The sequence below is a fragment of the Zalophus californianus genome, chromosome 8 (assembly GCF_009762305.2).
Source record: "Zalophus californianus isolate mZalCal1 chromosome 8, mZalCal1.pri.v2, whole genome shotgun sequence".
In the NCBI taxonomy this organism is placed as follows: domain Eukaryota; kingdom Metazoa; phylum Chordata; class Mammalia; order Carnivora; family Otariidae; genus Zalophus; species Zalophus californianus.
The window spans coordinates 67,082,682-67,104,478 of record NC_045602.1 but is presented as its reverse complement, the minus strand read 5'-3'; the positions used below and the strand labels follow the sequence as shown (position 1 = coordinate 67,104,478).

General features: G+C 37.2%; 1 protein-coding gene across 3 annotated transcripts in view; it reads left to right on the top strand.

The window, feature by feature from the left end:
• ACYP2 (acylphosphatase 2) overlaps nt 1-21,797 on the top strand; it is a 162,575-nt gene that overhangs the window by 9,798 nt on the left and 130,980 nt on the right. For all 3 annotated transcript variants that reach the window (XM_027623172.1, XM_027623173.2, XM_027623174.2), the window contains 2 exons: nt 2,057-2,073; nt 3,424-3,533. In XM_027623172.1, the coding sequence (XP_027478973.1) occupies nt 2,057-2,073; nt 3,424-3,533 (127 nt within the window). The remainder of the gene's footprint in view (nt 1-2,056; nt 2,074-3,423; nt 3,534-21,797) is intronic.

Here is a 21,797-nt window from a genome sequence, read left to right as displayed (position 1 = left end):
TGGAGTGCAGTGACATGGTTTTGAATATTTAACTAAGTGACAATCTAAGTGAAGGGCTGCCTGGGCTGCTCTACCACCAGGTCCAAGGAGGGCGCAGGGGCAGGGATTTTTGCCTTTTCATTGTCTGAAGCTCCATTCCTGTAGTGCTGTGGGCTTGTAAAATAGGTGAAGGAACATTGATCTGCAAGCACATGATTTAGTTACCAACATGAACTTGAACAGCGTCATCCAGAAAGGCATCAGATCCACAATACCCTACGAGACTTTTTCCTTTACGATGCAGTTCTTGATTGGAAAAGTCCTGGGACACCTGGGTGGCTCAGTTGGTTAAGCGTCTGCCTTCGACTCAGGTCATGATCTCAGGGTCCTGGAATCAAGTTCCGCATCAGGCTCCCTATCCCTCTGCCCCTAATCCCGGTTAATGCTCCCTTTTTCTCAAGTAAATAAATAAATAAAATCTTAAAAAAAAATCCTTTTCAAACCTTTGCCAGGCCTTCCATTAAGGTAGCACCACCCACTGGTTCTACACTTTCGTGGGCGTGTGAATCACCCGGGGAGGATGCTAAAACCTGATTCCTGGACTCCACCTGCAGAGTTTTTGTTTCTGGAGGTCTGGGGAAGGGGCCTGAGAATATGATTTTCTGAAAAACTCCGGTTCTGCTGGTGCTGTTGGGCATTGGGCTGTTCTTTGAATAGGAAAGTGCCGGACCAGATGTTTCCAATTTCTGTTTACTTCCGTTGCCTGGCTTTCTTTTCCTAATACTGACATCACAGGGGAGCTGCTGGCTGTGGAGGACCTCGGGGGAATGGGCACAACACAGCCCTGCCCTAAACCTTTAATGCTTCTTGGGCAGCATCTTTTTGGGATCCCCTCAGGCTTAGGATAAAACGACTGCACACTTTTCACAGTTCTGCCTGTATTCTGTTCCGTCCCTCTCTTCTACATGGTCTGCTTTAGCTGAAGTTTCTCTGTGAATTTTCTGCCAATTCCTTGTGTCTCTACAAGCTACTGTCTTTCCTTCCATCTATATAACAAATTGCCTTTCTGATTCCCCTTCTGATCAATACTTGCCACTCCTCATTTCTCCCCATTTTATATGTATCTTTTAAAATATTTTTATAGCCCTATAAAAATTCCATTTGTGATATATCCTGTCTTTATTGCATTACTACTCTTTTTCTTCATATTCATTTGATACTACAATACGCTATCATCAGGAAAGAAATGATACCTCCTGTTATTATAAATCTGCTTACAAAATACATAACATTATCTAAACCATTGATCTCTTCTGTATCTTTTTAAGTAGGCTCAATTACTGTATATATAGGCATTATCTTTTGACCTCTTTGGATATTGGTTTGATCTATCACTTATGATTTCCCAATGTATTTAAAACATTTTTTCAGTTGAGGTATAATTTAAATTCAGTAACATTCACCTTTTTTAGTGCATAGTTTAATGAGTGTTGAAAAATGCGTACAATCACTTAATGACCACCACAGGTGAGATGCAGGGTAGTGCTTTCACCCTAGAAATTTCCCTCTTGCCCCTTTGCAGCTCTCCTTCCCCCAGCCCTTGGCAAACCTGATCAATTTCCTGTCCCCATAGTTTTGCTTTTTCCAGAATATGGAATTAAAATAAAAACAGAAATGTTTTATTGCATTCAAATTTGAATTTATTCCTTGCACTTAAAGAAGAAATTCTAAAAGCTGAGGATGGGTAAGTTGTATGCCAAATATACTTAACTGTCCTTGGTAATAAGTATTTTGTTTTATTTACCCTTTTGAAATAGAATGAATATGCAGTGTGGCTTTTTATGATTCTTTGGTTTCAGAATATTACTGTTTTTCTACAAAAAGTCTTCCTTTTCTGTTTTTATTTTAAAAGAAAATAATTTTAAAAAACATTCTCTGAATATGTTCAGATATGAAAGTTTTTGTTTGTTTCATTTACTTACTATTTAATAAAATAGATGAAAGTGAAGTCAGGAGATACATAATTTTTTAAAAGTTAGACAAACTGACATCTCTTTTTATCTTTTTTTTTATACAGGTGTTTGCTTCAGAATGGTAAGTCAATTTTTTATTTTTTTCCCCCCTACTTGTTATTTCTATTTACAGAGATAGAGCAGTTTTCTACTTAGTGCTGGTCTAGTGCTTATTTTCTGTCCTTGATGGTAAATGAGGTACTTGTATTTCTTCCAAATTACTGCTTGAGATTTTTTATTAAAGTTGTCTTTTGAAAGTAGTCTATCAAAAACATTAGTTTTTGTAGTTAATGTTTTGTATGAATTTCAGAAGTACCTCTACTGGGATAATCAAATCAGACATTTTGGTTAGGTTTACTGAATATAAAGTATGGGATCTGCTCCTTGTTCTGGATGGAAGAAGCCCTCCAGGCAAATGTCTCTATCTTGAATTGCATGATAGAAAATGCTCATGTTGCATAAGGAAGTGGTTCTCAGGGGTTAAGACAAGTTAAGACTCCTTATTACTTTTAAAATTTTTATTTTGTTAATATACTTTTTTCCTAAAATTAAAATGTGCATGTGTTTTCACCTACTGCTTCAGCTAGCAGTCACTAGTTTAGCTCTCTGTTCCTAACCTCTGAGTGTTCTAGCATGTTCCCAACCAGTGAAGTCTCCTCGTTTTGAGATAGTTCCCTACCCCACAGTTCAGATTGTCTCCTCTTTCATTATTATTTTCAGAACCAGCTTCACCATAAATCCTAGCTGTAACAATCTCTGTTTGGTTGGGGATGTAGAGTGTATAGATTCCTGGTCACTCTGACCTCCAAACAGAAGACCGTATTTTTAAAAAGTTTCCATAGATAGCATCCACAAGAATTTTGTATGATGTAGTTAAAACAGTTCAAAATCAAAATGTTGCTAGGTTTTCATTTGTCAGCATAACTGAATTTAGAACTGAGAAGAGGAATTTTTAAAAAACTGTAAAGAATAATAGGAGAAATAAACTTACCTATAGATAGTTGTAACATTTGTGTGGCAAGTTCATAGCCAATGGAAGACATCAGAATCTTTTAATTGAATACTGTGTATTGATCATAATTCAGTATTTTCCCTCAGTGATTGAAGATCTTGGAGTGATCATCATTTGGAACCCAGATAATATAATTCAGTGTTAGAAGGTATAGGGGCCATGCAACTGAATTTTATGGATCCCAAAACACATCATGGAAACTGTTTTCTGAAGTAATTCCCACTATCAGTTTATTTTCTCATAATGTGCTTGTCTTTACTGAAAGCGGAATTTAATAAAATACCATTTAGGTGAAGGTCTTGTAAACAGGTATGATTGTAGGTCAGCTACAAAATTTTTGGCATGGATTGTAAGAAAAAAAACTATCAGTTACAGTTTTCGATGCTGGATTTTGTTTTATTTATTTTCTCCTAAAACCAGTACACAGAAGGTGAGGCTAAGAAAATAGGAGTGGTTGGCTGGGTGAAGAATACCAGCAAAGGCACTGTGACAGGCCAACTGCAAGGCCCGGAAGAGAAAGTCAATTCTATGTAAGTAGCAAGACTAATAATGCACTCATGCGATTAATGAACTTATTTTAATGTTTCACTGGACACTAAGAATAGTATTGTAGATTATAACTAAACTAACATGTTTTTAAGCATATCAGCAAGGAAATCTTCAGAGTTGGTAATGGAATTTGTACATTTAGGAATGGATTTCCCACTTGGGCAAGCCCTCCAAAAGAGAAATGGCGTCACTCTTTAATCTATTTGAATTGTGTTCTGTCTCTTCTAACATGGGGGAAACATCTTGGGCCCATGTATCTCTCATCCAAAGTGGTTGTGAAGAAGCAAAAGGCTTTGGATGGTTCTTGAAGTTCTTTTAATTAATTGATTAATTAGTTTTTTGAGATAGAGCATGCAAGCATGTGCGAGGGGCGGAGGGAGAGGGAGAGAGAGAATCTCAAGCAAGCTCCACGCCCAGCACAGAGCCTGACTTGGGGTTCAGTCTCACAACTCTGAGATCATGACCTGAGCCGGAATCAAGAGTTGGATGCTTAACACCCAGGCATTCCTGGTTCTTGAAGTTTTTAAAGTAGACTTCAAGGCAAAAGGCTGCTCTCTACTTTTTATTAAGTATCTTATTTATCTAATTGTAATTTTATTTTTACTGTTGGTAAAAGTGTGTTTTATGAGTTGTATGGTTACCATAATGAGTCCTTGCATTCCAAAGGAGACCAGGTTCAGTAGTAAGGAAAAAAGTGCCCTGTCATATTCAAAGGCCTTATCTTTTCAGTTTCTCAAATTCCACTGTTCTCTGTAGTATTTTTTTAAAATAAAAAATAGCTAACATTTGCTGAGTATTTGCAGCACTAGGCAATATGCTACACATTTCACATGTTTTATCTCATTTAATCATAACGGATCTTGTGACGAAAGTGCTAAGTCATACCCAATTTATTTTATTGCTTGCAGTTTATCTTTGTTTTCATTACTTAATGTTTTCAGATTTCAGAAGTAATACTTTTTTGCTTATTGTAATAAGTGAAGTCGTAAGATGCTGAGAGGTAAAAAAGCAAAGCTAGTAATCTGCCCCTTCCCCTCTGCTTCCCTCCTCTTGATGGAACCCCGAGCCTGTGGCCTTGTGAAGACTTTCTGAAGCTTTCTCTTTCACTTAAAAGTATTTAAGCATTTATAGTTAGGATTTTCCTTGTTTTTACCAAAATAGACTACTTTATGCATATTTTTCTGTAACTAGTTTTTTCATTTTATAGACATTCATCAATCAGTAAACATATAACCACTAACTCCTTATTTTTTCTAATTTCTTTATGTATAAGTACATACTTTGTGTATAAAACTTGTAACCCAACTTGGAAAGTGGGGTCTAAAAATTCAATTTCATAAAATGTATGGTAACGGTTAATGAAAAACAATAATTTTCAGTAGGATTGTCCAAAATGCAGAAAAGATTGTGAGACTTATGTTGTATAGAACAAAGTAGTTCAAAAAATGATAAAGTGCCAAATGACTATGAAGTACTGGGAATAGGGGCTGCACGGGAGGATAGATGCTCATGCTTATCATGTTATATCCTAATCCATGTTGTAGCACGTTTTTTATTAATATCCTTCACATAAATGTAATCATATCATATACATTCTGCCCAGTTTTTCTTTTCAACCCCTGCACACCCCTTCTTCCTTCCCAGTACTACCAGTAATCTATGTTAGCAAATGAGGACTTCCTTCCGTGTTTGTTTCCGTATTCACCTTCACACACACACACACACACACACACACACTTGGGTGCACAAACAGTTTTGGGTTATGATCAGTATTTGCTTTTTAAAAACGGGATCATGGTGTACACACTTCTCTGCATCTCACTTTAAGATTCAAAAATATCTCCAGGAAACAAATAATCCAATTAGAAAATGAGCAGAAGACATGAATAGACATTTCTCCAAAGAAGATGTTCAGATAGACAACAGACACATGAAAAGATGCTCCACACTGCTCATCATCAGGGAGATGCAAATCAAAACCACACTGAGATATCACCTCACAGCTATCAGAATGGCTAAAATAAAAAACACAAGAAACAACAACCGTTGGCAAGTATGTGGAGAAAAAGGAATTCTCATGCACTGTTGGTGGGAATGCAAACTGGTGTAGCCACTCTGGAAAACAGTATGGAGGTTCCTCAAAAAACTAAAAATAGAACTACCATATGATCCAGTAATTCCACTATGAGGTATTTACCCAAAGAAAATGAAAACACTAGTTCAAAAAGATTTATGCACACCTATGTTTATTGCAGCATTATTTACTATAGCCACGTTATGGAAGCAGCCCAAGTGTCCATCCATAGATGAATGGTTAAAGAAGATGATATATATGTGTGTGTGTGTGTGTGTGTGTGTGTGTGTGTATAACAGAATATTATTCAGCCATAAAAAAGAATGAAATCTTGCCATTTGCAACAACATGGATGGACCAAGAGAGTACAATGCTAAGCGAAATTAGTCAGAGAAAGACAAATACCATATGATTTCACTCATGTGTAGAATTTAAGAAACAAAACAAATGAACAAAGAAAAAAAGAAACAAACCAAAAAGCAGACTCTTAATTATAGAGAACAAAAAGATGGTTACCAGAGTGGGGGTGTATGTGGGGGATGGGTGGAATAGGTGAAGGGGATTAAGGGTACACTTACCATGATGGGCACTAAGTAATGTATGGAATTGCTGGATCACTATAGTGTAGACCTGAATAGAACACTGTATTAGTTATACTGGAATTAAAAAACAAAACAAAACAAAAATACATCCAGGGAAACCCATCCAAGTCAAATGGTAGAGCTTTAACTCATTCTTTTTTTTTTTTTTTTAAAGATTTTACTTATTTATTTGAGAGAGAGAGAATGAGAGAGAACACACATGAGGGGGGGAGGGTCAGAGGGAGAAGCAGACTCCCTGCTGAGCAGGGAGCCCGATGCGGGACTCGATCCAGGGACTCCAGGATCATGACCTGAGCCGAAGGCAGTTGCTTAACCAACTGAGCCACCCGGGCACCCTAACTCATTCTTTTCAATAGCTGCTTAATATTCCACGGTATTAATGTACCATTATTTATTATCTTATTGCTGAGAATTCATTTTGTTTCTCTCTTTTTTTTTTCCAGTAAGAGCAATGCCATAATAAATATTTTACTGGTGATTTTATATTTGGGAGATAGATTCCCAGAAGTGTGGTTGACATGTCTGTGTACTATTAATTTAAAAAATATTTGTCAGACTGCTTTGCAAAACAGCTGTAAACAATTTACATTTTTTTCCTCTTCATCCTGTGGGCAATTGGTATTATTGCTCTCCAATTCTTACCCATCATCTGATTGGGTGTAGAGTGATGTATTGTTTTTTCACTGTAATTTGCTTTTCTCTAATTACTGGTTATTTTGAGCATCTTCATGCTTGTGGCTATGTGGATTTGTTCTCATGAACTAACTGCCTTTCACATCCTTTCTCCATTTTTCTATGGGACTGTTTGTCTCTTGCCAATTTTTAAGAGCTCTTTTTATATTGGTAATGATTACTAACTCATTATCTGTTACCGCTTTTGCAAGTATTTCCCCAAATCTATCCTTTGCCTCTTCATTAGTTTTGTTTATTTGATAGCTTTTGCAACATAGATTGTTTTAATTTTTATAAACTCGAATATGGTTATCTTTTGTTTCTGGTTAAGAAACAGATTATAAGTGTTGTTCTAACTTTTTGATGCTTTATTTATTATATTAAACATTTATTCCATTTGGAATTTGTCTTTTATTTATAATATGGGATTGGGGACTATTTTTTCCCAGATGGATAGCAGTTGTACCAGCACTACTATTAAATAATCAGTCTTTCCCCATAGAACTGAAATCATTTTATCATATATTGAAATAGCATATAAACTAGATTTTATTCCTGGGTTCTCTGTTCTGGTCCCCTAGTAGATCTATTTATTCCTAGGCTAATACTTCATATTGATTTAATTACAGTGTCTTTGTAGGCTATTTCCCTTCACTATTTTTTTCCTTCATTTATTTGCTTCCTTGGGCATTTATTTTCTCTTTAAACTTTAAGATACTCTTACTCATTTAATTGAAATTGTATCTGTTTTTTATTTTTATTATTTATTTATTTAAAGATTTATTTATTTATTTTAGAGAGAGAGAGAGAGTGCACTTTTGGGTGTAGGGGCAGAGGGAGAGAGAGAGAATCTTAAGCAGACTCCAGGCTGAGTGTGGAGCTTGATGCGGGGCTCAATCTCATGACCTGAGCCGAAATCAAGAGTTGGATGATTGACCTACTGAGCCACCTAGGCGCCCCAAGGAATTATATCTGTTTTTTTAAAAAAAACTTCCCCAATTGTCTTACAAATATGCTTTTTAAAATAAACTTTAGGGGTGCCTGGCTGGCTCAGTGGGTAGAGCATGAGACTCTTAATCTGGGGGTTATGATTCAAGCCCCACCCTGGATGTAGAGATAACTTAAAAAATAAATCTTAAGAGCACTTGGGTGTTGCAATTGGTTAAGTGTCCACGTCTTGGTTTCAGCTTGGGTCATGATCTCAGGGTCCTGGGATCCAGTCCTGCATTGGGCTTCCCATTCAGGAGGGAATCTGCTTGAGATCTCTCTCCCTCTCCCTTTGCCCCTTCCCCTCATGCTGTCTCTCTCTTTCTGCATCTCTCTAATATAAATAAATATTTAAAAAATAAAATAAAATCTTAAAAACACCCAACAACTTTATTTTTTAGAACAGTTTTAGATTTACAGGGAAAATTATAAAGATATTACCAAGAGTTTCCGTATACTTCTCACCCACTTTGCCCTATCAACATTTTACATTGGTATGATACATATGTTACGATTAATGAACCAGTATTGATGCATTAGTATTAATTGAAGTCCATAGTTTTTTCAGATTTCTTCAGCTTTTACCTAATGTTCCTTTTCTCTTTTAGGAACCCATATTTTACTTGCTATTTAATTCTATACTTTTATGATATTAAGAGAATTGATATTAAATCTTCTCATCTAGGGGCACCTGGGTGGCTCAGATGGTTAAGCGTCTGCCTTCGGCTCAGGTCATGATCCCAGGGTCCTGGGATCGAGCCCCCGCATTGGGCTCCTGGCTCAGGGAGGCTGCTTCTCCCTCTGCCTCTGCCTCTGCCTCTCTCCCTGCTCATGCTTTCTCTCTCTCTCTCTCTCTCTCTCTGTATCTCTGTGTCTCAAATGAATAAATAAAATCTTTAAAAAATCTCATCCAAAAATATGGATTTCTTTTCATTTGCTCAGATTTTTAAATTTATTCTTCAATATGTTTTTATGATTATCATATTGATTTTGTGCTTTCCTTGCTGACTTTATTCCTAAATCTTTGTCTTAGTCAGTTTGGGCCGCTGTAACAAAGTCCCATAGACTGGGTGGTTTATAAACGACAGAAATTTATTTCTCACAGTTCTGGAGGCTGGAAATAAGAGATTAGAATGCCAGCATGGTCAGGTTCTGGTGAGAGTCTTCTGCTCGGTTCCAGATAACCAACTTCTCATTCTATCCTTACATGGCAGAAAGAGAGCTAGCTAGCCAGCTCTCTGGCCTCTTGTTACAAGGGCACCAATCTCATTCATGAGGGCTCCGCCCTCACGATCTACTTACCTCCTAAAAGCCCCACCTCCAAATACCATCATATTGGGGATGAGGCATCAACATATGAATGGGGGGCACATTCATTCCATAACAATATTTTATTGACTTTTTCACGATTGTGTATGGAACATTTCTCCTATTTCTATTTCTGTGTGCTTTTGCTAGAATAGGGAAAGCCTAATGACTTTTATCTTATATCAGAGTTATCTTATAGAATGTTCTCATCAATTCTACTAATTTTTTTTTTGGTAAACTATAGTTATTGGATTTTGTAAGTACACAAATATGTAATTAGCAAAAATAATGTATCCTTTTTTCAGTGTTTATTTCATTTGCCAGACCCATCAAGGCAATGTTGAATAATAGCAATAGTGGGCATCCTGGTCTGATTGTATTTGAAATGGTTTTATTTCATCAAGTAGAAGAGTTTGCTGTTGATTTTTGTTAAATATACTTTATCACATTGAATTTCACTCTTGAATTCCTCAAATTAAGCTCTAATTAGTCACAGAGTGTTATTCTTTTGAATAATTACTGAATATTACTTGCTAATATTTTATTTAGAGTTTTTGCATCTCTATAAGTGGGATTATGGTTTCCTTTTTTAATTTTTACTCTATCAGTTTTGCTGACTTCATAAAATGTATTAGGAGATTTTCCATTCTTTGCTTCATTCTGGAATAACTTAAATAATATTGGAGTTACTGTTATTAAGTTAGCTGAAACAAGTTATGAAGTCACTTGGTCCTGGTGCCTTCTCAGTGCTGGGCTATTAACCACCTTTCCAATCTAGTCTATTGTAATTGGTGTGTTTGAGTTTTCTACTTGTTCCCAGATTCATTTATGTTTTTTTTAAAGATTTTATTTTTATTTTATTCATGAGAGACAGAGAGAGAAAGAGGCAGAGGAAGAGGGAGAAGCAGGCTCCCTGAGAAGCAGGGAGCCTGATGCAGGACTCAATCCTGGGACTCTGGGATCACTACCTGAGCTGAAGGCAGACACTTAACCGACTGAGCCACCCAGGTGTCCCCATTTATGTTTTCTTAGGAAATTATCCAGTTTTTCTAGGTTTTCAAATTTCTTGCTATGGATTTTATATTTTATTTATTTATTTATTTGAGAAAGGGAGCGAGAGAGCAAGCACATACAAAAGCAGGAGGAGGGGCAGAGGGGGGCAGAGAATCCTAAGCAGGCTCTGAACCCAGCATGGAGTCCGATGTGGGGCTCAATCTAATGACCCTGAAATCATGACTTGAACTGAAATCAAGAGTCAGATGCTTAACTGAGCCAACGAGGTGCTTCTGGATTTTATATTTTAAAAGTCTCTTTTGTATCTGTGGTTATGTATCTATTGAAAATTCCTAATCTTAGATAATTTTATTCGCTCCTCCTTTTTCCTTAATCAGGTTCAGAAGGAATGTATCCATTGGTATATTTTAAAAGACAGCTTTTGGATTCATTGATCATTTCTCCTTTTTTTTTTTTTTTTTGGTTTTCTGTTCATTAATTTCAACCTTCATCTTTACTAACTCCCTCTTTATTTCTTTGTTGATCCTTCTCTAAGTCTTCAACACACATTGTCATTTCCTTTAGTTTTAGTCTATGTAAGTTAATAATGAAGGTGGTTAAGCATTTCACCCTGAATACAGCTTTTGGTTTGTTCCATAGATTTTGGTAAAATGTGTTCTTTTCATTGCTTTCGGGATAGTTTGTAATTTCATTTTTAGTTCCTCTTTGAATAATAACCAGTGGTCTTCTGGGTATGTGTTTTTTGAAATGTCCAGTGTCCCTCTCTGTCTTTAATAATGTTTTTTGCCTTAAAGTTACTTTATCTGATATTAACAGTTATACACACTTTCTCTCTGTGTTCCTATAGAATATCTTTTTTTCATTGTATCATTTTCAATGTTTCTTTCTCATTGTGTGGTTTTGTTTGTTTTTATTGAAGTAGTTGATGGACAATGTTATATTAGTCCCAAGTGTATCTCATTATGTTTTATGTGTCCCTTGCAAGCAGCATATAGTTAGGTTTTGTTTCTTTATGCAGTCACATAACCTTTGTTTTTAAATTAACACATTTATCCATTTAAGCTTAATGGAATTACTCTTATTTAGAATTAAATTTATATCTTAATATGTTCTTTCCCCCTTGTTTTATTAGTTCTGCTTTCCTTTTCTTCTTCCTAGCCTTCATTTAAATTCACTGTTTTTTATTATTCCATTTTTTTCTCTGTTAGGTTAGAAGTTGTATATTCTTTTGTTTCTTTTACTAGTATTTTCCTAGAGGTACAACATACAACCATAACTGGTCAAAATTTGATATTAATTGATGTCTTTACTCTCTTCCCTAACAATGTGATATCTACAGTACCCTTTAAGTCCATTTACCTCACTCTTTATTTAGATGTTAATTTAAATAATCTATTTTAAAGCTCATAAATTATTTCCAAAAGCCAATATTTTTTGGGGGGTATCTTCTGTGTATTTGCCATTTTTGTTGCTTTTTTTCCCCTTCCTAATTCTCTAGGCTTCTGTGTGGGACTATTTCCATTCTGCCAAAAGATTGTTCTTTAGTATTTTCCTTCATTTGGGCTGTTGGTGATGTGTTACTTTAGTTTTTGTTTCTCTCTACATGTTTCTATTTTACTTTCATTCCTGAAAAATGTCTTTGTTGAATATGACAGTTATTCTTTTCAGTACCCTGTGGATACTATTACAGTGTCTAGCACCCATTGTTTTGTTGTGAAATCGGCTGTCAGTTTTACACTTTGCCTCTTTAAAGCAATTTCGCCGCATTTAAAATGGCAACAAGTAGTAAAATTGCCAGTTTACCGTTTGCGACAATAAATATAACATTAAGACTGTCAGTTGGTTTAGGTGATTTTCCCCACTGATACTTAGTTCTCTGGGTACATATGTGGAGGAGGCACGAAGTGAGGTTCATTGGGGGCTGGTTGTTGCCATCTACAGGGAGCAGAAGTGAGAGAGCAGGGCTGGAGGGCACTTACAAGAGTGTGCCTAGAAGGATGAAGCCTGGAATCTAGTTTGGACAAAATGAGAAATGGGCTGGGAGGAAATTGATGGGCAGTGAGAAATGGTTGTCTTATTCACTTGTGGGTCCACGGACTTGTGACGGCTTTCAGGAGCACTGTTGTGTTGTACAGTGTAGCCAGGAAATCCGCGGAGTCAGCGCAGAAGGGAAGGGATGGAGTGGGGATGTAAGGCATCTCTGATGTTTCCTGCCCCGCTGTGAGTCAGGTGCTCCTGTGGATGGGCTCTTTCACTGACTTTTTTCTGTGTCCGGCGGTTCTTTAACTGGACTTCATCTTATTGCGAAGTGGACTTCCTCCAGCTGTCTGAAATATTAGTGAAATTTTGCACGTTTTGGTGTCATGATTTTCTTTTTTTAGTGCTTTTTATTATGGGATTTTCAAACTTATCCATTGATAGAATGGGACAACGAACCCCACATGTCTATTACCCAGCTTCAGTAACAATTTCTGGCATTCTTTTCTTTTTAATATTTTATTTATTTGTTAAGAGAGAGAGAGAGAGAGAGCACAAGCAGGGGAAGCGGCAGGCAGAGCAGGCAGAGGGAGAAGCAGACTCCCTGCCGAGGAAGGAGCCTGATACGGGACTCGATCCCAGGACCCTAAGATCATGACCTGAGCGGAAGGCAGACACTTAACCAACTGAGCCACCCAGGCGTACCAGTTTCTGGCATTCTTATTCTACATAGTCCTCCAACTTTTCTTTTGCTTTTCTCATTGTTAGAGTATTTAAAGCCAATTTCCTGCATCATATTATGCACCTGTAAGTTAGGTTGAACAATGTGAAACTGCCAATGTTTGACAAAATGTTGAGGTACAAAGTGGCAATTTCACATTGTTCAGTCTAAAACTTTTACTATTTTTCTCTAACAGAAACTCTATGTATCTGTCAATATATTTTTCTAAACCCACAGCAGATTTATCTCCAAATGTTGAAGTGCATCCCGTCACCAGTCTGTTGCACCTTCCCTGAGCCTTGTCTTCTTCCCAGGGTAGGTCTCTGCCTGCTGGACCGCTGTCATTCCGATGCTTCCTTCTGTCCCTTTCCTATGGAATGGGTTCCTGTTTTCTTAATCATATTTTCATCGTCTTTGATTTATTCCTTTGTTTTGCTGAAGTATAATTCTCCCTAAGCTTCCCCAGGAAATGTACCAGAGAGACATAAAGTCTGTACCTTTGTCTGCCTTCATTTGCCCTCATACTTGATTGATTGTTCAAGTTATAAAATTCTATGCCCCCGGGATGCTTGGGGGGCTCTGTCGTTTAAGTGCCAAGTCTTGATTTCCACTCAGGTCATGATCTCAGTGTCGTGAGGTGGAGCCCCGTGCTGGGCTCCACACTCAGTGGGGAGTCGGCTGGAGACTCTCTCTCTCCTTCTCCCTCTGCGCCTCCCCCTCCTTGTGCAAGTGCTCTCTCTCTCTCTTCCAAATAAATAAATAAATAAATAAATAAATAAATCTTTAAAAAGAAATTCTATACCCACAAATCATCACCCACTCAGAATTTTGAAGGCATAGCTCTATGACTTCTTGTGCTGCTGTCGAGAGATTTGATGGCACTCTCCTACAAAGGAGTGGAAATTATATGTTTATTCCTCTCAGGAAGCTTTTTAGATATTCATTGTATCCCTCTTTTTCTGTGTTTCACAATCATCTGCCTCCCTGCTTGTTTTCATTTCACTTTCAATGCTGGCTTCTCAGAGGAGGAGAATTGTCTCTAATGATTTCTTGCCCGTTGTCCCCTTGGTTCTCCTCTTCTGAAACTTGTGTGCTGACCTGATCCTCTAATTTTCATTTTTTTCTCACCTCGTTTCCAAACTTTGTTATCTGGAAATTGTCTCACTTTTGTCTTTCAACTTTCCGATTAATTTTGTTTCTGTTGTGATGTTTTGTTTCTGCTTCATAGCACCCTGTTCTTGTTTTCTTCAGATCTCCCTGAGGGTATTGTGTGTGTGTCTGTCTGTCTGTTTTGTTATCTTCTGCTTTTTGCATTGTTTCTATTTCCTCTAAGTTCCTCCTTTTTTCTTTCACCCTTCTTTGCCTTTCCTTGTTTTTTGTTTCCTTGTTTTCTCTGCTTGTAATACTTTACTTACAATCATATTTCCAGTAACTTCCTCATCAATATGAACAGGCAGCCAAGAATAAACAGACTTTTAAAAGGCAAATTTTCTAACATGTAATTATAAACTGTTGGCTGGAGGAATGGTGGAGACTCAGGGAGAGATGGCCTTTTTGTTGGCAAACCTCCAAAATGTTAAATCTGTAGGTCTTGTCTTCTGTGTTTCCTAGTGCCTCCAGATCCAGAGTCTTCTCTGGTGGAGTCAGGAGGTAAGCTGACTTGCTGCTCATTGTTTTTGGTTCTGCAGGCACTTAGGCTGAAGCGTCTTTTGTTTTTCTGTGTAGTTACTTATCCTACAACTGCTTTCCTTTGAATTTATTGAAATATCTTGCTCAGGTTATACTTCCGTATCAGCTGGAACTATTTTCAGCTACAGGTTAATAGAAAACCAGACTTAGAGTAGATAAAACAAACAGGAGTTCATTTTTCTCAGTAACAAGGAGTCTGGGGGCAGATGATTACTGGCCTTGGCTCAGTAGCTCAGTGGTATCAGGGTCAATGTTTCTGTGATTCTCTCAGCCTTTCCTTCGTGGTCAAAAAAGGGGAAAGTGCAGCTACACAGAATATCCATAATTAAGGCCTAAAGAAGGCAGGAAGGGATAATGGTTGTGTTGCTTTCCCTGAACTTGCCCAAACAGACATCTGTGAGTGTTTCATTGCCTCACATATGGTCATATAAATACTCCTTGCTACAAAAAAGACTGGGAAATTGGTTTGGCATATCGATTGCCTGAACAAAATTGGTGTTCTCTTGGCCAGCAAGAAGGGGAGCGCAGTGGGTAGTACGTAAGCCGTGAACGATGTCTGCTACTTTTTTTTGTATCTTGATGCTATCATTTTAATGGGGTTTCAGATAAAAGGAGATATACATGCCATGTTTAATTGCACTGTGAAGATTAAGTGAGAAAATCCACAAAAGCACTTAGCACAGAGCCTGGTACAGAATAAGTAATAAATAAATATTTGCTCTCGTTATGTGACCCATGGTGTTTCATCTTTGCACATGTTTTAGTGGCAGTTGGACCGGCCAGGTGGAAATGCCACTAGGCTCTTGGATGTATGGGTCATCCCTGCAGAGAAACTGGGCTGGAGAAATAAATTTGGTTGTCATCACTATGTGGATAGTGTTTGAAGTTATGTACATGGATGGGATTTTCCAGGGAGAGCTTTTGTGATGACAAGTAAGCAGGAAGCACACATCAGAGAATGTAAATCAAGCTTAACCAACATGATAAATTGGGATGTCATTACAAATAAACATATTTAGATTGTGGAGCCTGAATTTATTCTTCTAGCCTCTACTTTGTGCAATATATTGTTTAAAGTACTGAATTATCAAAAAATTAAACCACAGTTGAGAGAAGTTACAGAGGTAGGTGGTAAGGTCAGACTAAATGTGGTATATTTATAGTTAAATAAATATGGCCTTATTTTCTTCCAGTTATTAAAAAAAAAACACTTTACTTAAGAATGCTATGACATAAAAAATCAGAATTAAATTGTCTTTAAACACATGGGTGTGATTTCTTCCTAAGTTATTGAAATGTGGAATTCAACAGGGACCATCATTTGGAGGTGGCCTGGCTGGGACTGTAGCAGCTCTGCTCTGTTCTTGCAAAGGAGCCAGCAGCATCCCAGGACACGCTGCAGATGTGTGTGCTTCCTTCCCCTTCTGTGTTTCATTTTCTTGGAAGGAATGACTGATAGCTTTCTTCTGCAAATTGCACTATATGATTCCAATTGCGGCGGTAAGGTCTGCCAACATTTTTTGATGGGTAGAAACCATTTGAGTCTATTGTTTCAGTAAACCTCCTTCCCCCTCCCCCAAAATTCAACAAAATATTTTCTATTTCTTGGTAATCGTTTAAAATCAATGTATAGAGTTAGGATTCTGGCATAAACTTTTGACATCTATACAAATCTATACAAAATATATTTTTCTTAGATGGTAATTCTGTAGAAAAAAAACAAACCCTCAAAATACAAAAACTAAAAACATTTGCATTTGGAGACATCGAGCCAAATTCTAAAATTAAAATTACATCTTGATTGGTACATAGTTTTAAAACCATATGTCCTGTATCTGTACCCTGCACTTGAAAGCATCATTGATGGGCTGGAGTATGTACTGTAGACAGTGATCAAACAGATATGTGGTCTGGAGAACTATTTCACAATACAGAATATGCTTGAAGGCATTGAGGATATTTAGACTGGAGAAAAGAATACTTGAGGGAATCATGATCATTTACTTCAAGTGTTTGAAGGGCTGATACATGGGTAAAGATAAATGTTCTCTGTTGTTCCAGAAGGTGATAATTTTGGGTATAGCAATGGGTAAATTTGTTTACTTCAGTTCACCTTGACAAAGAATTTTCCCATAAAGGCATCTAATATATCGAGTGGAATTTTAGCCGTGACTAGAAATGGTCTACAGGAGGGATCGGCATACTATAGCCTTCCGGCCAGATTTGGCCCACTGCCTGTTTTGTAAATAAAGGTTTTTGGGAGCACAGCCACGCCCATTCATTCATGTTTTGTCCACTGTGCTTTTGTGTTACTTTGGCACAGTTAACAATTGAAACGGAATCCAGATGACCACAAAGCCTCAAATATTTACTATCTGTCCATTTACAGGAAGAGTTTGCCAACGCGTTCTGTAGATATCAGACAAGTCAAGGGAGTTGTAGAAGATCTAACTCATTGGATGGTAAGTTAGTGTAGGTGACACCCTAGGTCCTGTCCAACTAAGATTCTGTGGTTCTCTATAGAACTGATAATATACAGGGACTTAAAATGGGTTCATAGTTAGAAGAGAGCCCAAGAGGGGGCGCCTGGGTGGCTCAGTCGGTTAAGCGTCTGCCTTCGGCTCGGGTCATGATCCCAGGGTCCTGGGATAGAGCCCCGCATCGGGCTCCCAGCCCTGCCATCTCACACTCCTTGTGTTTATCTCTTCCACAGATACTTAGCATTTGTGTGAGATGTGAATTTTAACAGCCTTGTGCTTTAACTATGAAAATGCCATTGTTTTGAAATTCTAGTTGTTACAGTAGTGGATTGGAATGAAGCACTGGATTTTGTAAACAATTAGGTAGTGTCAGATCAAAGTTATTTAAAATTTTTAAAAATAACTTTTCTCTGGCAGACCATTAGTGGCATGAATTTTTATGTAATCAAAATTGCTAGTTTTTCCTAACTTTTTCATCTGAGAATCTGAAAGCATTTAGCTAATATTTTTATGCCTTATTCATCAGTGTTTCTTATACAAGTACATGGGATTATTAAGAAAATTCCTTTGAATGTTCTGTATGAGTGTGGGGGTGTGTGTGTGTATGTTTTCCATTGGATGTTCTATTGAAATACAGAAGACTTGGACATTTTTTAAGACAAAAATTCATTGAGGAGGTCTAATTTTGGAAAAAATTTTAGTGTGACCTGATGGTATTAAATCATTCCAATGGGAAATTAGAATCATAAAAAATATTTACAGTGGAGTTGGAGTTCTCACATCAGGTTTTAGACCTCAAATACTAAGTCATTTATTTTCCTTTGAAATATAACATCTTTATTAAAACTACTTAAATTCATGGTTTTTGCTTTAAAGTTTACATTTTAGATATGTGAATTTAGTAAGATAATCATATTTAAGAAATGCATAATGCAGCACTAATTACTTTTTAAAAAATTAATAGATTTTATTTTTAAGAGAAATTTTAGGATTACAGAAAAATTAAGTACAAAAAGTAGAGTTCCCATCCATCCCCTCACATCTGCCCCCACCCTAACCCCACTGCCCGTTTCCTTTATATTATGAACATCATACATTAGTGCAGCACATTTGTTACAGTCGATGAGCCAATATTGATACATTGCTATTAACTAAAGCCCATAGTTTACATTGGAGTTCCTTCTTTGTGTTGTATATTTTGTGGGTTTTGACAAATTATAATAACACATATCCACCATTATAGTATCATACAGAATAGTTCTACTGCCCTAAAAATCCCGTGTTCTGCCTATTTATTCTTTCCTCCCTCTCCCTAGCTCCTGCCAACCAGTCATGTTTTTACTGTTTCCATAGTTTCACTTTTTCCATAATGTCATATAGTTGGAATCCTATAGTATTCAGCCTTTTCAAATGGGCTTCTTTCACTTAGAAATATGCTTTTAAGATTCCTCCATGTCTCTTCATGGATTGAGAGTTCCTTCCTTCTGTGTGTGTGTGTGTGTGTGTGTGTGTGTGTGTGTGTGTTTGTGTGTGTGTGTGGTTTTGGAATTTATTTCAAAAAACAGATTTTGGTTAGATGGTAATTGTATACATTGAATTTTAAAAGTTACAGAAACAGTGATTTTTTAAAGCTTTTTTTTTAAGACTGCTTTTTTAGAGAAGTTTTAGGTTTATAATGAAACTGAGAAGAGGCCTAATGATATCCTTTATATGCCTTCCCCCACACATGCAGAACTTCTCCAATGATCAGTATCACTCACCAAAATGGCACCTTTTTTTTTTTTTTAACCAAGGATGAACCTGCATTGACACATCGTAACCACACAAGGCCCACAGTTTACCTTAGGGTCCACTCTTTTTATGGGTTTGGCTCATTTCATTTTATAGCTCAATGGTACTCCACTGTATGGATGTACCACAGTAAATTTATCCATTTAGTTGTTGAAAGACATCTTGGTTGTTTCCAAGTTTTGGCAATTAAGAAACTAATTACTTTTAAAAATATAAATAAAATAAATACACTTTTAAAGTATTTATTGTTATATATTTTAAAGTTAACTTACATATGAAAATGTAAGCATAAAATATTTTTTAAAGATAGCTCAATTTTTCAGCAGCTTGAATCCTATTTCATTCCACCCACTACAAAATAAATGTGTTAATTTTTTTTTAATTTGCAGAAGGTTTACATGGTTTTTCCAAAAATTCAAATGCTATAGAATTATATGGGCTAAAAGATGTAGGACTTGCCTGTCTTTCTAAGATCATAGTCTTACACATTTTTAGTTATGGGTATAACAACATGTGTATATGTTAAAAATACATATGGTATAATCCTGTTATTATAAAAAGCCCACAACTGTATATGCCCATATGGTTACATTTATTTCTTTATCATTTACAAAGATGGCATCATGCTATACATATTGTTCTACCACTTTTAAACATTTCACAGTACTGTGTATTGTGGATATCTTCTTTTAAAAACTGAAGTATAGTTGACATACAATGTTACATTAGTTTCAGGTGCACATCATAGTGATTTGACAAGTCTATACCTTATACTATGCTCAGCACAAGTGTAGCTACCATCTGTCAGCATACAACACTGTTATAGTACCATGGGTATCTTTTCATGGCAGTAAATATTCTTTTAAATCCCTGCAGAGTATTCCACTGTATGGATCAATCATAATTTAATCATTCATCTATTACTGGACATTCATATTGTTGTAATTTTTTGCTACTATGAATCTTGTTGCGGTGAGCATCCATATTTATATATGTATTTCTTTTTCATTTATTCTATAATTATTTGGCTTGTTATGTGTACCAGGTAATTCCAGGTGCTGGGATTCAGCAGTGAGCCAGAGATGATGGACAATTTCTTGCGTGGGGAGACGCACAATAAACAAATAATAAATAAACTAGATATTTTCAGATAGTAGTAAATGCTGTGAAGGGAGTAGTGGTGGTTTTCCTACTTCAGATGGATGGCCAAGGAAGAGGTTTCCTGTGCACCTGACATCTGAGCTGAGAGCTGCATGGTGTAGAGGAGGCTGCCGTGCGTTGAGCCTGGGGGCATGGCGGGGGCAGGGACAAGCAACTGTGCACCAGGCAGGGCAGTGGGAGTATCTGCCTAGTACAGGCAATGAGGGTGCATGTGTGTAGGGAACCTGAAAATGAGAAAACCAACTGAAATCGGTTCACTTTTTATTATCATTCTATGCCAGCAATTCTAACCGGTAACATCCTGTTCTCTGCTACCTTCCCCCACCACAACATTGACATTGTGTGCTTGTCACTATATCCCTATAGTTTTGAAGTATTGATTCCCAGACATGAGTCAAACAAAGGTTATGTGCATTTTAAATGTAAATTGGTGGTTCACTTTTAATTATAAAAATTATTAAGTATTTTTCAGATAAATACTGAATAAACTAAGGACTCATGAATGAGGAAGTTTTGTTCTATGTACTTTTGTAAGTAAATGTATAGATTTAGGTAATTTAAGTGAATCAAGACAATTATAAAAATTAAGAGATGGAAATGAAATAGTCATCCATAAACTCACTGTTTAAAAATAAATACAGGGGTGCTTGTGTGGCTCAGTAGGTTGGGCATTGGGTGTCTGCCTTCTGCTGAGGTCATGATCTTGGGGTCCTGGGATTGAACCCTGCATGGGGGGGGGAAGGGTCGCTGCTCAGCGAGGAGTCTGCATAAAATCTTTTAAAAAATAAATACAAACAAACAGATACTATTTTGATTCATAATGGAACTATTTCTGCTTCTGTTTCTCTTTTACTGAGGTATTAAAGTCAAGATCCTAGTGGTTTTAGAAAATACTCAAAATTAGGAAATTACAGAGCTGTTAGGCTTATCAGAGTTCACCTAATATTTTAACCCTATTAAGGTCCTATTGAAACAGGCATCTCAGTCAATCATGTGAAGAAGGCACACCTGTGTGTGTGGTGGGACTTGCAGAACGGGGCCTCAAATATAGTAATCCATCAGGTCTCTTATTGGATTATGACTTTGGGGGATAATTTTAAATAGTTAAAATATTCTATCATGATAATGTTTTCTCCAGCAGATATTTAGTATGTGTCTTTCCATGTCCCTCTGCTAGGTGCGGGGGTACAAAGATGATTGAAGGTATTGTGACAAGTCCAGTCTAACTGGGGAAAAAGAGGCAAACAGGTGGATTCAGCACAGGGTGGGGCCTGGGAATGGAGCTCGGGGGAGGGGGAGTGCATGGTGCTAGGGTGCCCCTCCTGCCCTGGGGAGCTGTCCAGGCCGTGCCTCCCTTCTGGGCTCTGCCACTGTTTTCACTGACTTTTAATCCTTTCGCCACACCATGCTCTTGCACCCTTAGGACTTTTGCAGAACCTACTCTCTCTGCCTGAAATTTTTATCTCCAAACCTCTCTGATGATTCCCCACCCACCCTGTTACACCGTCTCTGCACATGCTCTGCTTCTACAGCTGTTAGGAAGAATTGCTTGCTTCCTGTCCCCACCTCCTCCCCAAGAGAAAGTTTTCAGCTGTAAGTTAACAGAAAACCTGATAAACAAGTGGCTCAAACAGACGGGTTGGTTCTTCGCAGAGATAAAGGAGGCTGGAGGTCAGGGGACGTGGGAGGTGGTTGTCTTATTATCCGTGTCAGGTGTTTGGTGTGAAGGATTCTCTTGCTTTTTACCTCGTGGTTATAAAATGACCGCC